Genomic DNA, 22,540 nt, shown 5'->3' with positions numbered 1-22,540 from the left:
ATCATGAAACGTCACAAAATTAAGGTAACAATAGGCTAACAGCTCAATAACATCCGATGATATCAAATGAATAACACTAAATGAAAACGAACACTAAACCAGAGATAGTAAATTCATCTTCCTATCTCTCTGACTAAATACACGAACACTAACACACAACAAAGTTCACATTGCTTGTCGCGTTGCTGTGATGTTTCTCTCCCTCCGGATTAAATGGACAGTGACTCGAAAATCACTAAAATACATGAATACTAAATGAACAGTTTGCTCTGATGGCGCAGTTCATGTGGCCTTTTCTGCTTTCCCGTCGGTGCGCTATCCGCCGCGTTTCGCCCTTCTTTAATCCACATTTCTGCGAATTTCTCAGCAGGGAAGGAACGCACGTCTGGCCCATTGACAGCGAGGAAAAGAAGGCTGTCAGTGTGGATACATTCATTCTGTTGCGCTCATCAGTAAGGATGTGATTCATGGCGCTAAATCCACGTTCACACTCTGGATATTGTTATTATCTACAATGTATCTATTTGCTGGGGACGTTCGTGAACATCAAAGCTGCCACTTTGGGTCATTTTGAAAGTGAGTGCAATGTAGACCATAGAAAACTGTGTCACAACATGCCTGTCATGTCAACTTTTTTTTTTTGGTTTGTTTGTTTTATTGACGGGGTTGTCCCCGAGGATTTTTTTTCAGCAGAGATAAAAACCAGAGGGGGGGATGATCCCCACCATCCCCCCCAGCAAATCGCACCCAGGTAACTCATATAATCACTCTTTACAACCGTGGTGAGCAGAAAAGCATCTCAGCATGCAACAGCAAACAGAAGAACCCATCGGGTTCCACTCGTGCAGCCAAGAACAGGGATCTTAGAATCAACAACACGTTCCTATTAAAATGGCTGAGAGTGTAAATGTAACTGTTACACCTAATTGTTGATTATTTTTCTCTAACAGCATGACAAAGTTTTTTTTTTTTTATTCCTTATGTATGAAGGCAAACAGTGACCTGACATTCTGGTATTAATTTATTTTTGATCATGTGAAAAAAAAATGTTGGAGAATTTGTTTCAGATTGCATGGAGAAAAACTTTCAGGCTTGTGCTTTTGGGTACAGAGTGCTTTAAGAGTGTGATTATACTGCACAGCATGTGCAATTAAGTCATCGGTAAATTTACCCCATGCTGGGAGTCAGAGGAAGACTGGCAGTGGTGCTAGCTCAGTGATTAAGGTTCTGTTATAGTGATTGAAATGATGTATATTCAAATCGCAAGACTGCCAGAAAAAAGTATAATTGTACGCTGTAAATGCAGTACGCTTATTATGTTTATTATTATTAGCAATTACAGCCTTATCCTGAATTACCCCACATCAATTTTGAATTCTGATTAAAAGTCAATCTAAAAAATATCTATTTTTTTTATTAAATCACAGGTTTACAGTATATTAATGTGCTCATTCTAATACCTTATAGTTTCTATAGTAACAGCTCATTCATAGAGACTTGTACAGCAGATTCTCCACATAAACGAATGAAAAATCGCTGTCATGGTGCCACTTTCTGTAAGGAGTTGTTGAGTTGAGATTTATGGAAAGAGTCTCCAGTGTCAGCACTTTGTAACAGGTAAAGCTGTAACTTTAAGTTTTCTGACCTCTTCAGGTCAGACGAGTTTCTTTGTGGTTTCTTGGTAACATGACAAACTGTGTTTCTTTTTTTTTTTGTCTTATTAACTTTAAGAAAGAGAATAAAGAGAGTCTTATCCATCAGGGTGACAGGGGAAGCTGGAGCCAATCCCAGCTGCCTTCATGTGAAAGGCAAGACCCTGAGAAGGTCTCCAAACTGTCTAAGGGCTCCACAGAGACGAACAACAACCATCACACTCACATTCACACATCTGGGGGATTTAGAGTAGCCAGTTGAACAAATCCACATCTTTGGACTGTCGGAGGAAATTGGAGCACCGGAGGAAACCCACACAGGCACATGGAGAACATGTAAATTCCATACAGTTGGCCACAAGGTGTGAACCCAGAACCTTTTTTGCTGTGGGATGATAGTGCTACCATACCACGGCACTACCATACTGCCCTGTGATAAACCAAAACATTTTTAAAAAATGTTAAAAGCTGTGCATCATTGCGCTTTATGGACTTAATGTGTTTATTGTTAATCAGTTTATTGGCTGTTGATGAGATTTGTTCAGATTTGAGTCTTTGACCAAAGAGTCTTTGACACTACTACACTGAGAGAAAACATTGTTCTTTGGATACCTGTCTGTTGCTGTCCTCATAGTTGAGGGTCAGTGATCCAGGAAGCTATCAACTAGCTTCCCCGAATACTTTTGGATGATTATAGCATGCCAGAGGGACCCAAATCCTCATCTGGTGGTGGGTACACATACACGCCTATGGGCAATTTAGAGTAGCCAATTGATCTAATCCATGTCTTTGGACAGTGGGGGAAACCCATGCAGACACGAGGAGAACATGCAAACTCCACACAGAAAGGGCCCTGTTGGCCACTGGGCTCGAACCCAGAATTTTCTTGATGTGAGGAGACAGTGCTCACAACTGTGCTGCCCACTCTTTGGATAAGTTAATTGTTTTTTTTTCCCTATTCTTTCTACTTGGCACCATTCTGCTAGGGTAAAGGTCCTAGATTGAACCTTTTTTTTTCCTGAGGGCGGACTGCATCCACAGTCAAATATTCAATACACTCCAACTTGCTCTGATTGAGATGTGAGAAATTAGAACTGTTGATTCTAATTGCCCTAAAATTCAATAAACTGGGGTCGACAAGGACAGTATCGGCTGAACCAGACTAAAAATCGGGCTTTTAAAAAGTGAGGTGATGAACTAACACTCATGCTGAGGATTAGCTGAATCAGGATAACCCTCAGCCTGACTTAAACACGTTGATCCTCGATTATGGAATATAAATGAAAAAGTGTGAGTAATTGCTTTCATATGAGGAGTAATCAGCCTTTTACACTAAGGATAGATTATCTCAGCGGGGCCATTTGTTCTCTCGGTGTGACCTTTAAAATTAAAATTCATCATGCCACCACCATTTAAGAGACTAAAGTGAGTACAACCTCAGAACATCTCACAAGAACACACTGGCAGTTGACATCCTCAGCAGTGCAAATGGAGATTGAATGAGGTCTGCTCTTTATTTGTAACCCAAACCTTAATGATGTCCTTTATAAAAGATTAACCGTATAAATAAAGCAGAACATTGAGCCTGCTTTATCCCCCTGTTATGACTCGAGGATTATCTTGTACCATAAAGCCAGCTCAGAGGGCTGAAATAATGAATTCTTTATTCAATAGTCCTTTATGCTTTATTGAATGGACCATTTTCATTAATTTGACATGGCTTGCATGGCAAAAAGGGGAATGTGGATGGATCTTTTAGCTTTGTCTATGGAAATATTTCCATATTGCACAGACAGTAAGATGTTTTTTTTTTTTCCAGTGTGAGATAGCTCAGTCCATTGCTGACTCAAAATTGCCCCTAGGTGTGAATGAGTAATGAGTAATGAGTGTGTGTGTGTGTGTGTGTGTGTGTCTGTCTGTCTGTCTGCCTGTCTGTCTGTCTGTGTGTGTGTGTGATGCCCTGTAATGGACTGGAATCCCATCTAGGACATGTTCACACCCAGAGTTACCATAGGCTCTGGATCCACCCTGATGAGTGCTGACTCTGGATGAATGCTAGAATCGACATTTTGGTCGTCTATACACATACAATGTGTACTGTCATTGTTCCATACAATGCAATAATGGAGTCTAAACTTTCTGAATTGAAAGGCAACATGATTGACAATTCAGATAAAACTTCTTTCTGACTGGTTGGACATAGTGGGTTCTGTTTTTAACTTTTGTTTCAAGTATGGAGCCATTTTATTAAAATGACTATGCCAAATATGACAAAATTGTTCTGAATTAAGAATGGCATGTGGTGGGTAGTGTGCTCACTTCACAGGTCTAGGGTATCTTGTTCGATCCTGATTTTTCATGTTCTACCCATTCCTGCAAGGGTTTCCTCAGGGTTCCTCAGTTTGTTCCTAACTCTTAAAAGCATTCAGATGGATGGATTGGCTGAAAGAGTGGGTGAGTGTGTGTGCATGGTTCTCTGTGCATCACATCTCACCCCCAGTAATCCTTGGATAGGGTTCTGGATCCAACATGACCAGGATAAACCCATTACTGCAAATGTATGAATGAATGTTTTTGGTAGTCTATGCACATGCTATATGTATGATCATTATTTCATACAATGAAACTTTCTGACCTTTCGAAATTGAAAAGCAACATGACTGGCATGTTTGTGAAGGCACTTGCTCTGGATTTGTTGGGTGTGGGTGTATGCTACAAAGCCTGAAGGTATTGTCAGAGCTTTACCAAATATTACAAAAGTGTCCTGAGTTAAGAGTCACTAACTTGCTCCTTTAAAATCATCTCCTCCTTGTGCTTGATGAGCCTTGGCTAGCTCATAAATCTGCTTACTCTTAGCTGTGAGCACTTTTTTGTCCTACTTCTCCCCATCGGCATAATGTGATCTCATTGTGAGTGTCTCATTATGATGAACCTTGCAGCTACACAGTGACCTGGATCGAGGAGATAACTTAGTGAAGTACACACTGTCTGGAGAAGGAGTTGGTTCCATTTTCACCATCGAACCTAGCACGGGAGACATCCATGCCTTGAGGAGTCTGGACCGTGAGGAGAAGCCATACTACACGCTCAGGGCACAGGCTGTGGATGTGTTCACAGGAAGAGCCCTCGAACCCGAGTCGACATTCATCATCAAGGTCCAGGACATCAATGACAATGAGCCCAAGTTCCTGGAGGGTCCATATGTGGCTAGCGTCCCTGAGATGTCACCTGTAGGTAAGCTGAGCTTCGTCACATCTGTATAAATCACAACCTGGCAAACTTGCCCCCCTAAAATGCATTAAAAAATTCCCAGATCCAGACTTTTTTTTTTTTACATTTCAGCTTGTTTACATTAAATTTAACTCCTACTGAAATATGACAAAACTTACTGAGAGATTGCTTTTCAGAAAAAAAAAAGTAAACAAAGTTTACAAGGTTCACTTCCTGAACACCACAGCTGCAATCTTTAAACAAGTTATGGCTCATTTGTGTCTTATTTATCCACACAATAAAAAGAGTCTTTTTTATTTATTTATGAGCAGAGTTTGTTAGCAGTTCATGAAGTTGCATTTTGTGGACTGTTAAAGCCACAAAAAGGGAAAGAAAAAATAAAGTGAGAAAAAAAGAGACTAAATATTCCATGCATTGCCCTATAGTCAAAATCAGAGCAACGAGTCGTAGTTTGGAAATTACTCTCAGTCTTGTTCCTCCTACACATAACCAGTGTTAGAGAATCTCATATAAAATACTTTAATGGTTTATTCCTTTGGGGTGCCACCGCATACTGAATGTACTACTATTTCGACTAATATTTTAATTTCCTTCTACAGCATGGCTTTTTTTTCACACAGCTACTTTGAAGGTCAAGGTCCTCTTCCTCCTACACACTGTGTGAAACCATGATATAGATTAATTGCCTTTCCTTTGAGACTTTATTAAAAACTAGATTCAATTATTTGAAACAAAGTACTACATATACAGTGCCCTCCACTATTACCCCCCCCCCCCCCCCCACGATTAAAAAAGTGTGAGAAAAAAAATCCATCTTTTGGTGAAGTTGCATCATCTCGTCCTGAAAAAAAGTTAAATCCTTACCTTTAATTAAAACAAATATGTTCAGAGAAAAACAAATTCATCATTCAGAAATAACTAATTTCAACAAAACACAACATGAAGAGCAAATTCAGTGGAAACACAGAATATTCAAATTTTTGTTTTGTCAATTTTTTTGAAAAATATTGCTTCTATTTAGCACAAAACAGAAGTGGAAACTCAGTTCCTGTCCATAAACATTTATTTCAGTCGCATTTATAATGGAAAATAAAATTTAAGGCAGAGGCGAGTGATCTACAGTACATTTTGCTAAGTACAACCCCAATTCCAAAAAAGTTGGGACAAAGTACAAATTGTAAATAAAAACGGAATGCAATAATTTACAAATCTCAAAAACTGATATTGTATTCACAATAGAACATAGACAACATATCAAATGTCGAAAGTGAGACATTTTGAAAGTTCATGCCAAATATTGGCTCATTTGAAATTTCATGACAGCAACACATCTCAAAAAAGTTGGGACAGGGGCAATAAGAGGCTGGAAAAGTTAAAGGTACAAAAAGGAACAGCTGGAGGAGCAAATTGCAACTCATTAGGTCAATTTGCAATAGGTCATTAACATGACTGGGTATAAAAAGAGCATCTTGGAGTGGCAGCAGCTCTCAGAAGTAAAGATGGGAAGAGGATCACCAATCCCCCTAATTCTGCGCCGACAGTGTAAAATTGCAAAGAGTTTGAACATATCATCATCTACAGTGCATAATATCATCAAAAGATTCAGAGAATCTGGAAGAATCTCTGTGCGTAAGGGTCAAGGCCGGAAAACCATACTGGGTGCCCGTGATCTTCGGGCCCTTAGACGGCACTGCATCACATACAGGCATGCTTCTGTATTGAAAATCACAAAACAGGCTCAGGAATATTTCCAGAGAACATTATCTGTGAACACAATTCACCGTGCCATCCGCCGTTGCCATCTAAAACTCTATAGTTCAAAGAAGAAGCCGTATCTAAACACGATCCAGAAGCGCAGACGTCTTCTCTGGGCCAAGGCTCATTTAAAATGGACTGTGGCAAAGTGGAAAACTGTTCTGTGGTCAGACGAATCAAAATTTGAAGTTCTTTATGGAAATCAGGGACGCCATGTCATTTGACTAAAGAGGAGAAGGACGACCCAAGTTATCATCAGCGCTCAGTTCAGAAGCCTGCATCTCTGATGGTATGAGGTTGCATTAGTGCGTGTGGCATGGGCAGCTTACACATCTGGAAAGACACCATCAATGCTGAAAGGTATATCCAGGTTCTAGAGCAACATATGCTCCCATCCAGACGACGTTTCTTTCAGGGAAGACCTTGCATTTTCCAACATGACAATGCCAAACCACATACTGCATCAATTACAGCATCATGGCTGCGTAGAAGAAGGGTTCGGGTACTGAACTGGCCAGCCTGCAGTCCACATCTTTCACCCATAGAAAACATTTGGTGCATCATAAAACGGAAGATACGACAAAAAAGACCTAAGACAGTTGAGTAACTAGAATCCTACATTAGACAAGAATGGGTTAACATTCCTATCCCTAAACTTGAGCAACTTGTCTCCTCAGTCCCCAGACGTTTACAGACTGTTGTAAAGAGAAAAGGGGATGTCTCACAGTGGGAAACATGGCCTTGTCCCAACTTTTTTGAGATGTGTTGTTGTCATGAAATTTAAAAGCACCTAATTTCTCTTTAAATGATACATTTTCTCAGTTTAAACATTTGATATGTCATCTATGTTCTATTCTGAATAAAATATGGAATTTTGAAAATTACACATGATTGCATTCCGTTTTTATTTACAATTTGTACTTTGTCCCAACTTTTTTGGAATCGGGGTTGTAGTTTAGCATCCTGCTATAGGTCCTTGATTAAGGTATCAAACCTGACCTATTTTGTTAGCAAGTTTGCTAGCAAACCTGGCTAATAGTTGATTTAATTTTAATGCGAACAAGCAAAGGTTTGCAACATATAGATCAAATAAAATGGGGAAAATAAACATATTGGTTAAAAATATGGCAATATATTGTTTTATAGTATAAGTTTCTTTTGAACCATTAATTAGAGGACTGATTCTTCAAGACATCGTCTCATTGACCGCTCTGCAGCAACTGCTTGTGTCACTCTCTTTTGCAGAGAATTGACCCGGAGCTTCGTTATTGACCCACTTCCTCATTCCCCTGTGAGCAGTCCTCTGGCAACCGAGCTCTGTGTCTTATTGGTTCTATGCTCACTTTCAGTGTATTTTTGGTAACAATTTGTGAGTTTACTATTATAAGGTTCTGTCAGGGCAAAGAGATGTTTTCAGAATAGCAGCATCAACATTTTGATGTTCCAGCTCACAAAACTCTAATGTATCATCATTTACCTCTTAATGTATACATTTCTAAAGGCATACTGTACAGAATGTTATTATTCTGTAAGCTCAAATACAACACTATCTAGTTTTATAATACTCTATATCAAACTGTGCAAAAGTTTTGGCACCCTTTTTATACAAACTTTGCTCTAGATTTCTATTTTATGACTTCCACATTATCAAGTCAAAACATTACAAAAACATTTAGAGCTCCAAACATTTGTTTTCCAGCACAAAATTAAATGTGAGTCAAATTTATTTCTATAGCACTTTTAACAATAGACATTGTCACAAAGCAGCTTTACAGAATTTGAATGACTTTAAACATGAGCTAATTTTATCCCTAATCTATCCCCAATGATGAAGCCTGTGGCAACGGTGGCAAGGAAAAACTCCCTCAGATGACATGAGCAAGAAACCTAGAGAGGAACCAGACTCAAAAGGGAACCCAGACTCAAAAGGGAACCCAGACTCAAAAGGGAACCCATCCTCATTTGGGTGATAAGACAACATGATTATAACAGTTTTAGCATGAAGTCAGTTTCGTTGATGTTATAAACTCCTCATTGATGGAAACTTGAGTGCAAAACTGTTCATGACAACTGCAGTCCTAAAGTTAGCAAGACAACTGTAGTCCTCAGCCATAAAAGCATTACTGTAAGAGTCCAGAGCGTCCTCCAGGTGTGGCTTTCAACTGTCCACATGGGGCCGTCCTCCACAGGAGCGATGTGATGAGACTCCAACCAGACACAGGGCACCAGGATGGATCAGGCAGGTCCGAGGAGCAGAAGAGGTTCAGCATCTCGATCCCAGGACCGACATGTAACTCATAGGGACAGACAGAGTGGGGGGGGGGAGAAAAAGAGAGAGAGAAAACACAGGTTGTTAGGTATGTCCAGTGTCACCTGATAAATAAGAACAGTATACATTTTGCACCGAGTACAAGCAGGGACTCTGGCAAAACCAACTATGACAGCATAACTAAAAGGGGAGAGCCAGAAGGTAACACAGGCATGAGGGAGCCCCGGGACATAAAGCAGCAGCCACTACACCGTCAACAAACTCGAGTGAGCAAGCGAGTGGGGACTGACAGCATCCATACATCCCAGTTTACCAAAACACTCTGTCTGAGTACCCTCCAGATCTACTCCTTTACCTCATAAACACCATTAACACAAGGCTTGACTAAACAGATATGTCTTCAGCCAAGACTTAAACACTGAGACTGTGTCTGATTCCCGAACACTACTTGGAAGGCTGTTCCATAACTGTGGGGCTTTGGAAGAAAAGGTTCTGCCCCCTGATGTAGCCTTCACTATACGAGGTACCAACAGATAGAAAAAAAATATATATATATGAATTAATTAAAACAACAACAATGTCTGAGCAGCATATTCCATAAGAGATCACTTTTCAGATGAAAAAAGAAATCATAATGAAGGCTGCTGGGTTTTGGTGTAAAATGAAGAAGTGAGTGTGACAGTCAAAGTGTCCAGAAGAACTGGGGCTGGTTCTGGAAGATGCTCAGGAAAACCTACAGATCATTTCCACATAAAACTGACCTCACTGGACCTCAGACGGATTAAATGTATTTATTTATTTATTTATTTATTTTAAGTAAAGGGAATTTCGTCTCACACCAAATATTGCCTTTGTTTCAGTTATTATGGCTCACTGATTACTGTTTATCATTTTTTTAAATGTTGAAACATTTCATTTCATTACTTTTGAAGCCATTTTTGCTCTACAGAGTTTCTTTACATGTGCCTCTGACTTTTGCACAGGACGGTATATGTGTTTCTCATTAAGCCGTCCATTTAAATATGTAATTTAAAAAAATTGTTTAACTCTGTAAAGAATGACATGTTTAAGCATCCAAAGACCAAATTATGATCATCAGTGCTCTTCCGTGTGTTTTATTTTTTGCTGAAGGTATTCCCTCAGATCTAAACTGCAATAAATTTAATTTGCAAAATCTCAAGTTGTTCCCAAGGAAGATATTTTACCTTATTTTTTAAATCCTTTTTAAATATTTAATGAGACAGTCCTATTAAAATATGTTCTATTTATGTACATGTAACAGAAATACACAACACAGATGCTCTATTGATGGTTTTCATTTCCTTACACTCTGAACTGTGGGTAAATTTGCCATGAAACTCATAACAGTATAAATGACCCAAGGCTAAATTTCTGTAAACGGAATTGCAGTGAAAATTTTCTGTGTACAATCTTCCAAGCTCAACAAGTTAACGTTTTATATTAACAATATTTCAGAGAGCATGTCTACACGTTCCCAACTGGCAACACAATCTGTTAAAATACTGCTAAATAAGTATTAAACTGGGAAATCGCTGCGTTTCGAAGCACACACTTAACTGATATTAGGATTTCCATTGCAATTGTGTTTATTGAAATGCAGTTCGAAGTCCTGTTCAGGTGGAAAACCATTTCAGGACTTCATTCAGGACTCGTGTACTATAAATGAATACATACAAATACAAACTGATTGTTTTGGTGTATATTATACACGCTTGTTGTAGGGGGCGTGGCTGATCATGATTAGGTCATGTGACTATAACATGTCTGAAAACTGTATCTGTCCTTGGAAGTAAATAACTCAAAAAAAAAAACCATGAAGTATCATTTCACTCTTTTCCGTTTTAAACAAGTCTATATGTTCTACTGTTTTGCATTTTAAACACTTTCTGAAATGTCTTTATGCCAAAAAATGATCAAAGGCTCTTTTCCTGCAGAATATAATAGAATATTTACAACATGACGGTTCAGATGGGATAAACCTGGAGCTCAGTTTATTTCCACTGCTCATTAAAATACAAATAAATCATTCCAGATGTGGGAAAACACTGCAAAAAAAAAATCCCCCACAAAAATGATGAAAATCCCAGAGATCCTCGGCTATGTAATTACGCAAACCTCCTCTGTATGGAAAACTATTTGATTTTCAATCTGACTTTTATCTCATTTATGAATTTTCTCCTGAATTCAGGCAAATTTTCTAACATGGTTCAAGAGGCTGCTGAAAGGAATTGACTTTTTTATACATCGTCTTGAAGCAGATTGTTAAATATTAATTAAATAATAGACAGCAGTAGTTAAGGTTCTGGGTTACTGATCAGAAGGTTGCAGGTTCAACCCCCAGCACTGCCAAGCTGCCACTGTTGGGCCTTTGATCAAGGCCCTGAACCCTCCCTGCTCCCTGTATCCTCACTGACCTTGTGCTCTGACCCCAACTTCCTAACAAACTGGGATTTGTGAAGGAAATAATTTCACTGTTTTGTAATGTATACACGACATATAAAGTCTTCTTATTAATTTATTTAATTTAACAATAGGTGCTAATATTCAGAATGCATGTTTTAATTCCCCCTTAAACACCCAGGAGCAGTTTGTGGTACTGAATAATCACAGAATTACCAAATTATCAAATAATTCATCATAGCTACGTAACTGTGTCTGGTGAAAAATTTGGTAAGAATTTCATTTAAGATTTGATAAATTCACATTTTACTGAATCTACGTCATTTAACATTGATTAAATTGATTCATCGGTAAATAAAGTTTATGATTGTATGTTATATTATATTTTCATCTCATGTTAAAAAGTGTTATAATAAATTTACACTTAATTAAAATTTATGCTGTATATTACATCACTTGCAAACATATTAAAAAGTAATCTTTAATTATTAATGTACGTACAACATTACTTGCATATAGGATACATTTAACAGTTATTCCACAAAATCAAGTCGTACATGAGCAGATAACTGATGAGGCGCGTAGCACCGAGTTGTCTATAATCCGTGTACAATGAGATTGAGTGGAATAACTGTTTTATTCTGTCCACATTCACTGGATTTTGAGAAACAGAGCATTTTTATTTTTTGTAAACTCTTACACAAAATGTCTGACAAAATCATTTCCGCTTAGAATGTAAACAAACCGGCAAAATGACAGGAGCAATTTGTGAAAAATGTGATAATAATAATTATTATAAAATTAAAAAAAGATATGTTCCTACCATCAAACACTTTTATTCCATATTTCATTGCTTTTTAATTTTTTTTTTTGTATTTTTTGTGGTTTTGTTTTCAAGTAGAGTTTTTATTCCATCCTCGGTTGATTCAGCAACACGCGCCGCCATTTTGTTTTTCTCCACTCATGGTATATGAGCTGATAGCCTAGTAGTAGAGTAGCCAATCAGAGCATGCGATTGCTCATATCCAGTGAATGTGGATAGAATAATATAATATGTATTTCTACATTGTTTAGAAGTAGATTGTTAAATATTAAAGGACAGTTGTTAAGGCTGTGGGTTACTGATCAGAAGGTTGTAGGTTCAAGCCCCAGCACTGCCAAGCTGCCACTGTTGAGCCCTTGATATATATATATATCCCAGCTTCAATTTCAAGTGTCACCAATACCTGTTTCTCACAGTTTTAATTTTATTTCACGTATATGAAGTATTGGGATGAAACGTAAACCCAGAGATGAAGCAAACACTTTTTTTTTCTTTAAAACCAATTCGTCTGGTGCAGCTTAGTTTGCAATCTGGAGATGATTTTGCATCATGTGATCAGATGTAAAGTGTTTATCAGGGCTGATTACGCAGATGTTGAAGAAATACACAACATATTAACTTGTAAACGATTCCTAATGAACTTTTGTACGTATGTGTGTTTGTACAGGTGCGTATGTGATGCGAGTCACAGCCACCGATGCAGACGATCCCACTTACGGAAACAGCGCCCAGATCGTGTACAGTGTCCTACACGGGCAGCCTTACTTCTCTGTAGAACCCAAAACCGGTATGTGCATACCATTCTACTTCATTATATCATGAAAACAAGGCTGTCTATAATTAGGAAGTGTAATTATACTGTTTGCCTGCTTGATGTTAAAAAGCCGAGATGTGAGATGAAAAGCCTGCATGAGGTTTCTGGTAATTTTCCAACCTCCAAGTCTAGAAATAAACATTTCTCTTTTTTTCCCTTACGTCTCGCTTTGGCATTTTGTCGAGCTGCATTTTGTTTTCTGATCAAAAGGTTCTCCCTGTGAGAGAGAAACTATTACATTTGATTAGCCTTTAGCAGAATGTCAACCACTCACCTTTTACATTGCAGCCCTTAGGGACATTGATTAATGAAGAGCTATTAAAAAGCTGCATCTCTCCATCTCTGCTCAGCCATCAAAGGAAATTGAATTTGAGTAAACTGTAGCCTGAGTAACCGACTCGACCTGCTTTCTTTTTTTCATCCCTTCTGCGTCGGCCTTCGTGTGCTCAGGTGTGATAAGGATCGCGTTACCCAACATGGACCGGGAAATCAAAGAGTCGTACCAAGTCGTGATCCAGGCCAAAGATATGGGCGGACAGCTGGGGGGTCTGGCTGGAACCACCACCGTCAACATCACCCTCACTGACGTCAACGATAACCCACCGAGGTTTGCTAAAAGTACGTCACGTCATCAACAAAAAACTCCTGAAATACTTAAGGCAACACGCTACAGGTAGAGATTATGATTTTGTATCTTTAATCTGTCGTCTCTGACTCAGTCGTGTTCCCCAAACTCAGGAGATACTGCATATATCTTTCACTTGTTTTTTGTCCACTCACTTCTACTGTATTAACTCAAATGGTGAATGTTTAGCTCCACCCACTTCATGCTGTATGTCTTGAAAAAGCTTTAAGGTAAATGCCAAATTACATATGTGTCATCATAATATATACATATCAGTTTAATTTATAAATCTATGAAACCACACTTCATAGAGTGCACATGAAATCACGTTTTGTATTTTTTCCTCAAAATATATTTTTTGATAATTATCCAAATATATCAGTTTTTATATCAGTCCTTCCTCTGATTCAAAGGATCTTATACGTACACTACCGTTCAAAAGTTTGGGGTCACTTTGAAATGTCCTTATTTTTGAAAGAAAAGCACTGTTCTTTTCAATGAAGATGACTTTAAACTAATCAGAAATCCACTCTATACATTGCTAATGTGGTAAATGACTATTCTAGCTGCAAATGTGTGGTTTTTGGTGCAATATCTCCATAGGTGTATAGAGGCCCATTTCCAGCAACTCTCACTCCAGTGTTCTAATGGTACAATGTGTTTGCTCATTGCCTCAGAAGGCTAATGGATGATTAGAAAACCCTTGTACAATCATGTTAGCACAGCTGAAAACAGTTGAGCTCTTTAGAGAAGCTATAAAACTGACCTTCCTTTGAGCAGATTGAGTTTCTGGAGCATCACATTTGTGGGGTCGATTAAATGCTCAAAATGGCCAGAAAAATGTCTTGACTATATTTTCTATTCATTTTACAACTTATGGTGGGAAATAAAAGTGTGACTTTTCATGGAAAACACAAAATTGTCTGGGTGACCCCAAACTTTTGAACGGTAGTGTAGATTTCTGAAAATGTTAAAGTATTGGATTTGGATTTATTTTATACAAAAATGTGAAAAAAAAACCCGTCTTATAGCGCCTCATTCAATAATCAATTCAAATTTGCTTCATCCAAAGACTTGGTTTAATTTAATTGTATGAAATATACGATTTCACACCTGTTTATTTAGATTGAGCATCATTGGCAGAAATAAATGTCAGATTTTTTTTAATGCAAAAAAAAAGAATAATGTGAGGAAGAACAGGTGATTTATTGTCTTTTACAAATGACCCTGTAAGGACGTCCCTTAATGGCATTTTAAAGCTTATATTCATATTAATGAATTAAAAATAAATAAATAAATAAAAACAAAGGTTTCTCGTCCATGCAGCTTTACCTTTATGGACCATTGGTATTAGAAATTTCCAATAAGTGTTTAGTTGGAGTGCTCTGGGAGTTTCATTGGTGTCTTACACTCTAAAGGGATATTTATGGGTTATCCAATGCACTGTCAGAAATAGAGGTACAGTAGGAGTCCATTTCTGTCCCACAAGGTATTAGTGACACTATTGTACCCCCTAGGGCTCATTATTGGACCTCAAGGTGACTATGTGCACCTTTTAAGGGCCAAAAAGTTACATATATATTCCATAGTGCTATATAAAGGGTACACATAAGTACCGTAGAGGGTATTGAGCCACTGAAAAGCCATCGTACCACAAAAGGTACAATAATATATAGTACTTTATTTTCTGAGAGTGTAGAATATGCTCTGATTTCTCTGGGAATCTTAAAGCTAGACGGCCTTTCGATTTCATAAAATCGGTGAAATTTAGTTCCGTCTGAAATGTGGTGATTGTGATATCTGTTTATTTCTGTAATATCTCTCAAAATATCAGGCCATTCTGTGGCTGGGAAGTTATTTAATTTGAGGGGATTAAAGCAAATAATGTGCATGAACTCGCTCGCTTGGCGCAGTCAAGCAGACAGAGGAAGTCCGTGTGCGCATGCGCAGGTTTACCTTCTTCTTCTTCTTTTGGGTTTTACGGCAGCTGGCATCCACAGTGTTGCATTACTGCCATCTACAGGTTTCCCTTTGAGCGTGCACTGACAGTTCCATCATTCTGTCGCTAAACGAACAGCTGATCACACCGAGGTGCTCGCTGAGCGCCCATATTTATTAGTTTGGTCCTGCGTTTCCTTTCCTTCATATAGAACATAACGTCTTTTCTTCTCGCTTTCTGTTATTGTAGTCGGTCTTTCACGTTTCATTCGCACACTCACGTCCTCCATTTTTCTCTACTGTTTCAAATCTGTATCCCACAATGCCTTGCATGAACGGGGAAAGCCCACTACGTGGTGGTGCATGACATAGTATCTTGTATTGGGTCATGGTGAAGCAGGAAAAAATAGCGGAGAATTTAGGGCCATGTGGAGATTAATTTGTTAATTGTTCTATTTTAAAAAATAAAATAAAATTGGAAGTCTGTGATTCGAACTCTGTAGCTTTCAGTCCACTAAACAAAAATAATTGGATGTCAGGGAAAATTATTTTTATGACCTACACTTGAAAAATCTGAAAGGCAATCTAGCTGTAATGGAGTTTTCTGGATTACTCAGTGAAATATTTTTGCATGATCATTGGAATTTTGGACTATTGTGAGTTTTCTATGCAATTCTTACTGGAATTTTCTGGATTATCCACTGGAATATTGGAATATGGTCTGATTTATCTGGGTCTGGTTTTTATAGGTTATCCTTTGGAATGTGGTCGGATGTCTGTGGCGTTTTACTACCAGATGAAGTATATTTCAATTTCTAAGGAAGTACTATTGGACTTTTATGATGCTCATTAATAAATGTATGCTACTTAATTCAGAAAGCTGAGTGTGAGTCTCAAGGAATATAAGTTCAGGCTTTAATGTATGTGTTATGGGAATTTCATGCATGGCATCCTGACCCTATGGCTTTTAACTGGAGTTGTTGTTTTTTTTTTTCCTCCCCAAGAGTCCCAAAGCTAGTTTAGTTTTCCAAGACTGGCTGAATGGAGGTGTCATTAATTTCCCATATACGGTATACAGTGGTGCTTGAAAGTTTGTGAACCCTTTAGAATTTTCTATATTTCTGCATAAATATGACCTAAAACATCATCAGATTTTCACACAAGTCCTAAAAGTAGATAAAGAGAACCCAGTTAAACAAATGAGACAAAAATATTATACTTGGTCATTTATTTAGTGAGAAAAATGATCAAAATTACATATCTGTGAGTGGCAAAAGTATGTGAACCTCTAGGATTAGCAGTTAATTTGAAGGTGAAATTAGAGTCAGGTGTTTTCAATCAATGGGATGACAATCAGGTACGAGTGGGCACCCTGTTTTATTTAAAGAACAGGGATCTATCAAAGTTTGATCTTCACAACACATGTTTGTGGAAGTATATCATGGCACGAACAAAGGAGATTTCTGAGGACCTCAGAAAAAGCGTTGTTGATGCTCATCAGGTTGGAAAAGGTTACAAAACCATCTCTAAAGAGTTTGGACTCCACCAATCCACAGTCAGACAGATTGTGTACAAATGGAGGAAATTTGAGATCATTGTTACCCTCCCCAGGAGTGGTTGACCAACAAGGATCACTCCAAGAGCAAGGCGTGTAATAGTCGGCAAGGTCACAAAGGACCCTAGGGTAACTTCTAAGCAACTGAAGGCCTCTCTCACATTGGCTAATGTTCATGAGTCCACCATCAGGAGAACACTGAACAACAATGGTGTACATGGCAGGGTTGCAAGGAGAAAGCTACTGCTCTCCAAAAAGAACATTGCTGCTCATCTGCAGTTTGCAAAAGATCATGTGGACAAGCCAGAAGGCTATTGGAAAAATGTTTTGTGGATGGATGAGACCAAAATATAACTTTTTGGTTTAAATGAGAAGCGTTATGTTTGGAGAAAGGAAAACACTGCATTCCAGCATAAGAACCTTATCCCATCTGTGAAACATGGTGGTGGTAGTATCATGGTTTGGGCCTATTTTTCTGCATCTGGGCCAGGACGGCTTGCTATCATTGATGGAACAATGAATTCTGAATTATACCAGCGAATTCTAAAGGAAAATGTCAGGACATCTGTCCATGAACTGAATCTCAAGAGAAGGTGGGTCATGCAGCAAGACAACGACCCTAAGCACGCAAGTCATTCTACCAAAGAATGGTTAAAGAAGAATAAAGTGAATGTTTTGGAATGACCAAGTCAAAGTCCTGACCTTAATCCAATGGAAATGTTATGGAAGGACCTGAAGCGAGCAGTTCATGTGAGGAAACCCACCAACATCCCAGAGTTGAAGCTGTTCTGTACGGAGGAACGGGCTAAAATTCCTCCAAGCCGGTGTGCAGGACTGATCAACAGTTACCGGAAATGTTTAGTTGCAGTTATTGCTGCACAAGGGGGTCACACCAGATACTGAAAGCAAAGGTTCACATACTTTTGCCACTCACAGATATGTAATATTGGATCATTTTCCTCAATAAATAAATGATCAGGTGTAATATTTTTGTCTCATTTGTTTAACTGGGTTCTCTTTATCTACTTTTAGGACTTGTGTGAAAATCTGATGATGTTTTAGGTCATATTTATGCAGAAATATAGAAAATTCTAAAGGGTTCACAAACTTTCAAGCACCACTGTATATCCCATTATTTCCCATAAATCACTACAGGACCTGATGGGGAGTCACTGAAACCCCACGAGGTTACATGACATTCCCAGTGAATTCCTTTTCCAACTGTGATCCCATCCCATTGGTGATTTTTAAATTTAGAATTATGTAAGAATCTCAAAAAGGTGCTTTGTGTACAGGCTGAAGGAATGAGAGCTGGCTGGTGGAAAGCAGCTGTGAACAATTATTTGAGTCCTTGAATGCTGCAATTAACAAGAAACGGCTTTGTGTACAACAAGGATCTGCTGTAAAGAGCGACCTGGCACGTTTCGGGGCATTAGATCCACAATTGTCCATGATTAAGCCAGCTGGAGGTCTCACTGACACAAATACAAACAGCTTTGTCGGATTTGCAAATGTGATTGCAACGCCTATACACTCTGCCTGAGCTGCTGAGGTGATTAGCGGATAATGAGCAGGAACTACCTCCAGACTCTGACTCTCGCTGCGATCCTCTTTCTGTCTTATCCTGAGCGACAGGTTTGTTGCTGATTTGTTCCCTTCCACTAAATCACACCATGCGTTCGGTGCTTTCTAACAGGTGTCTTTCACCTGCGAGTTCCTGAATCGGCGCCGGTGGATTCTTCAGTGGGGAAAATTAAAGCTCACGATCTGGACGTGGGGACGAACGCCGAGGTGGAGTACAGAATCATACCAGGAGACGGCAGCTCCATGTTCGACATCTACACCGACGCACACACGCAGGAGGGCATCGTCGTGCTCAAAAAGGTGAAAAAAACACCCTTTATATATATATATATATATATATATAATATTTTTAGTCACCCCCCAAAATAAATAAAAATGATTGAGTATTGTTTGTTTGGTTGGTTTACATGGAAATTATGAAATCAAAGCAAATGTATTTTTTATTTGTTTGTTTGTTTATATTGATTTATATATTTTATTTATTTTTGTATATATTATTTATATGAGTGATTCCATGCTTATGGGTACTGAAATGGGGACATGAACTTATTCACCTAAAACCATTTCTTTTTTTACCATCAGGTCATAAAACATGTAATCTTTAATGAATGATATGTTAAAAGATAACTTTAATTTTCTGAGATGTAATAAAAACATATTTATATGCCAAAGTCAAGCCTATGAGTTCCAAAATGATGTCTGTTCCATTACTTCTGTTACGATTGTCCATCTCGCGTCTGTTACAAATTAATTACAATCTAGCTCTATACCATGTTAATCTTATTGAAAGAATGTGTATGTTTATTCTACTACACACGTTTATTAATTATATTTGCTAAAACATCACCTTCCTATGTTTCAAAAAGTAATTCTACATTGTTAAAATTGAGAATATATATGTCCACAACACTTCTGTTACGTTCTGACTTTGGCATATAAATATGTTTTTATTACATCTCAGAAAATTAAAGTTATCTTTTAACATATCATTCATTAAAGATTACATGTTTTGTGACCTGATGGTAAAAAAAGAAATGGTTTTAGAAATGGTTTAAGTTCATGTCCCCATTTCAGTACCCATAAGCGTGGAATCACTCATATATATATATTTTTTTTATTTTGCCAAACAATTGCGATGTTTAAACCTAAGATAGTACAATAATGAAAAATAAATTAATGTTTATAATAAACAAGAAATATTAGATAGATAGATAGATAGATAGATAGATAGATAGATAGATAGATAGATAGATAGATAGATAGATAGATATTTAAAAATGTCGTGAAGACATGGCTGAATTTTCAGGTTAAAATGCCACTTTAATGCTAACTGGTATCAATTCACTGATCCTTCTCGACACTATTAGCATATTAGCGTTTCGGTTTGTAAGATAGCCAAAAATCTGAATGTGTAACACGAGGAAAACAACAATTCTAAACACATTTCGGTTAAACAAACCTGCAAAAAAAAAATCGCTGCTACTCTAAATTGCATGATATAATATTTAGCCGAATGTTAGCTAGCTTGCGTGGACATTTTCATCCTATTTTTTTTTAATAGTGCAGTAGTTTATTATGTAATTTTAACAAATCCTCAGTCAGCTATGTTGTGTTCAGGTAGCTGACAAGCTTGTTTGATGTTGCTGATGGTATTGTGTCATTAAAAAAGTCGTTTTACACGAAGACGTGTTTAGCGCCAAAGGCACATTGTGCATCTGTACGCCAACATTTTATACACGTCTGCTGTCGCCTGGAGGGTGAGTGCCTCTTATTACAGCCCACCATCATCCCTGTACTCTGTGAATAATGCATTACCAACCATAAAACTGTTATTTTCGACACACTGCCTACTCAAATCAAAAATCAGATCCATCATCGCCTTACTGGTGGTTACAACTTTCCCCAGGACAAGCCGACACCCCAGCGTAGAAAAACACCCTGACATGAACACAAAGTCTCTTGAAAATGACACACTGTGTGGTTTTGACAAAAAGAAAAAGAAGTGGTCCATCTTTGTGGACTTCAGAAACCATGAATAAATAAATTGGTGCTCGGCGATCAGCTCTGGTACCTCTTGATGCGATGTGACAAGTAGAAATCCCCCGCACATCATCTAACAGAGCCCACTCATGTCTCTGGGTGCGTATGCGTGTAAGTGCTTCAGTAAAAGCTCGAGGATGACGCTGAAGTGCACTCGCCCTCCAGAGAGATGGATCGCTCCATCATTACTGCAGTTTAGCTCTGTGGGGTTCTAGGACTCGGTGATGATTGTTTGAGACTCTCAGGCTCACATTGCTGTGGTGTGGAGGAGCTCAGCGTTGATAAAGTTGAAAAAAAAAAATTAAAGTTGAGAAGCAATTTCACAATTATACAAAATGACTGTTATCCATAATAATATTCGTATAAATACAGGGGTGACTATAGGATGTAAGAAATCACGCGTGCTGATTGGTTGAGAAATTCGTACTATTTCTTGATAATCGCCTCGAGCGACTTGGCAAAATGGCGGCCGATCGCTTCGTGGAAGAAGTACAAAGGATGAAAGAAAACGCTGTTTCTAAAATGAAAGCACTAAAAATGTTCCCAAGTTTGGTCTAAAACTATTTAAAAGTAAGGTGGAGTTGTGATTTAATTTATCGATTTTATGTGACTCGGCGTAGATAAGTGACAAGTCGGCGCCGCACCGTTATTACATGTGCATGCTGCTTTTGAAGTTTGAAATACCCAACCCAATCTGGCAACCCTGCCTCTCAATCGAAACACGATCAGTGTTCAAATTCAGCAGACTGAAGTGAACAGATTTTCACTGAACCTTGGAAGGTAAAGATAGCGATAAGTTACTGTTATGTACAGCTGGGTTTTCAGTGCGCACACTTTACATAGCTGATCAACATCGACTGCATGTGTAAGGGGATTATTTATTTGTCACAAAGTACTTCGGTGATTTAAAATATTTGCAGTGGAGCACCTTATAAATGGTATTATTTCATAAATAATTTAAGACAGTGTGGGCTTACTTCCTTAAGTGTGCATAAACCAACTGCCCTATTATATTATCTCATCTCATCTCATTATCTGTAGCTGCTTTATCCTGTTCTACAGGGTCGCAGGCGAGCTGGATCCTATCCCAGCTGACTACGGGCGAAAGGCGGGGTTCACCCTGGACAAGTCGCCAGGTCATCACAGGGCTGACACACAGACACAGACAACCATTCACACTCACATTCACACCTACGCTCAATTTAGAGTCACCAGTTAACCTAACCTGCATGTCTTTGGACTGTGAGGGAAACCGGAGCACCCGGAGGAAACCCACGCGGACACGGGGAGAACATGCAAACTCCACACAGAAAGGCCCTCGCTGGCCACGGGGCTCGAACCCAGACCTTCTTGCTGTGAGGTGACAGCGCTAACCACTACACCACCGTGCCGCCCCCCCAATTATATTATCTCATCTCATCTCATCTCATTATCTGTAGCCGCTTTATCCTGTTCTACAGGGTCGCAGGCGAGCTGGATCCTATCCCAGCTGACTACGGGCGAAAGGCGGGGTTCACCCTGGACAAGTCGCCAGGTCATCACAGGGCTGACACATAGACACAGACAACCATTCATACTCACATTCACACCTACGCTCAATTTAGAGTCACCAGTTAACCAAACCTGCATGTCTTTGGACTGTGGGGGAAACCGGAGCACCCGGAGGAAACCCACGCGGACACGGGGAGAACATGCAAACTCCGCACAGAAAGGCCCTCGCCGGCCACGGGGCTCGAACCCAGACCTTCTTGCTGTGAGGCGACAGCGCTAACCACTACACCACCGTGCCGCCCCCCCCCAATTATATTATATTATATTATATTATATTATATT

At 38.7% G+C, this 22,540-nt stretch overlaps 1 protein-coding gene across 1 annotated transcript in view; it reads left to right on the top strand.

The window, feature by feature from the left end:
- cdh12a (cadherin 12, type 2a (N-cadherin 2)) overlaps positions 1–22,540 on the top strand; it is a 65,134-nt gene that overhangs the window by 5,376 nt on the left and 37,218 nt on the right. Inside the window, exons 2-5 of the mRNA XM_060905603.1 lie at positions 4,592–4,886; positions 12,819–12,938; positions 13,416–13,583; positions 18,780–18,967. Coding sequence (XP_060761586.1) covers positions 4,592–4,886; positions 12,819–12,938; positions 13,416–13,583; positions 18,780–18,967 — 771 coding nt within the window. The remainder of the gene's footprint in view (positions 1–4,591; positions 4,887–12,818; positions 12,939–13,415; positions 13,584–18,779; positions 18,968–22,540) is intronic.

The sequence above is a fragment of the Neoarius graeffei genome, chromosome 23 (genome assembly GCF_027579695.1).
Source record: "Neoarius graeffei isolate fNeoGra1 chromosome 23, fNeoGra1.pri, whole genome shotgun sequence".
Lineage (NCBI taxonomy): Eukaryota > Metazoa > Chordata > Actinopteri > Siluriformes > Ariidae > Neoarius > Neoarius graeffei.
This window is presented reverse-complemented; position numbering and strand designations above follow the sequence as displayed.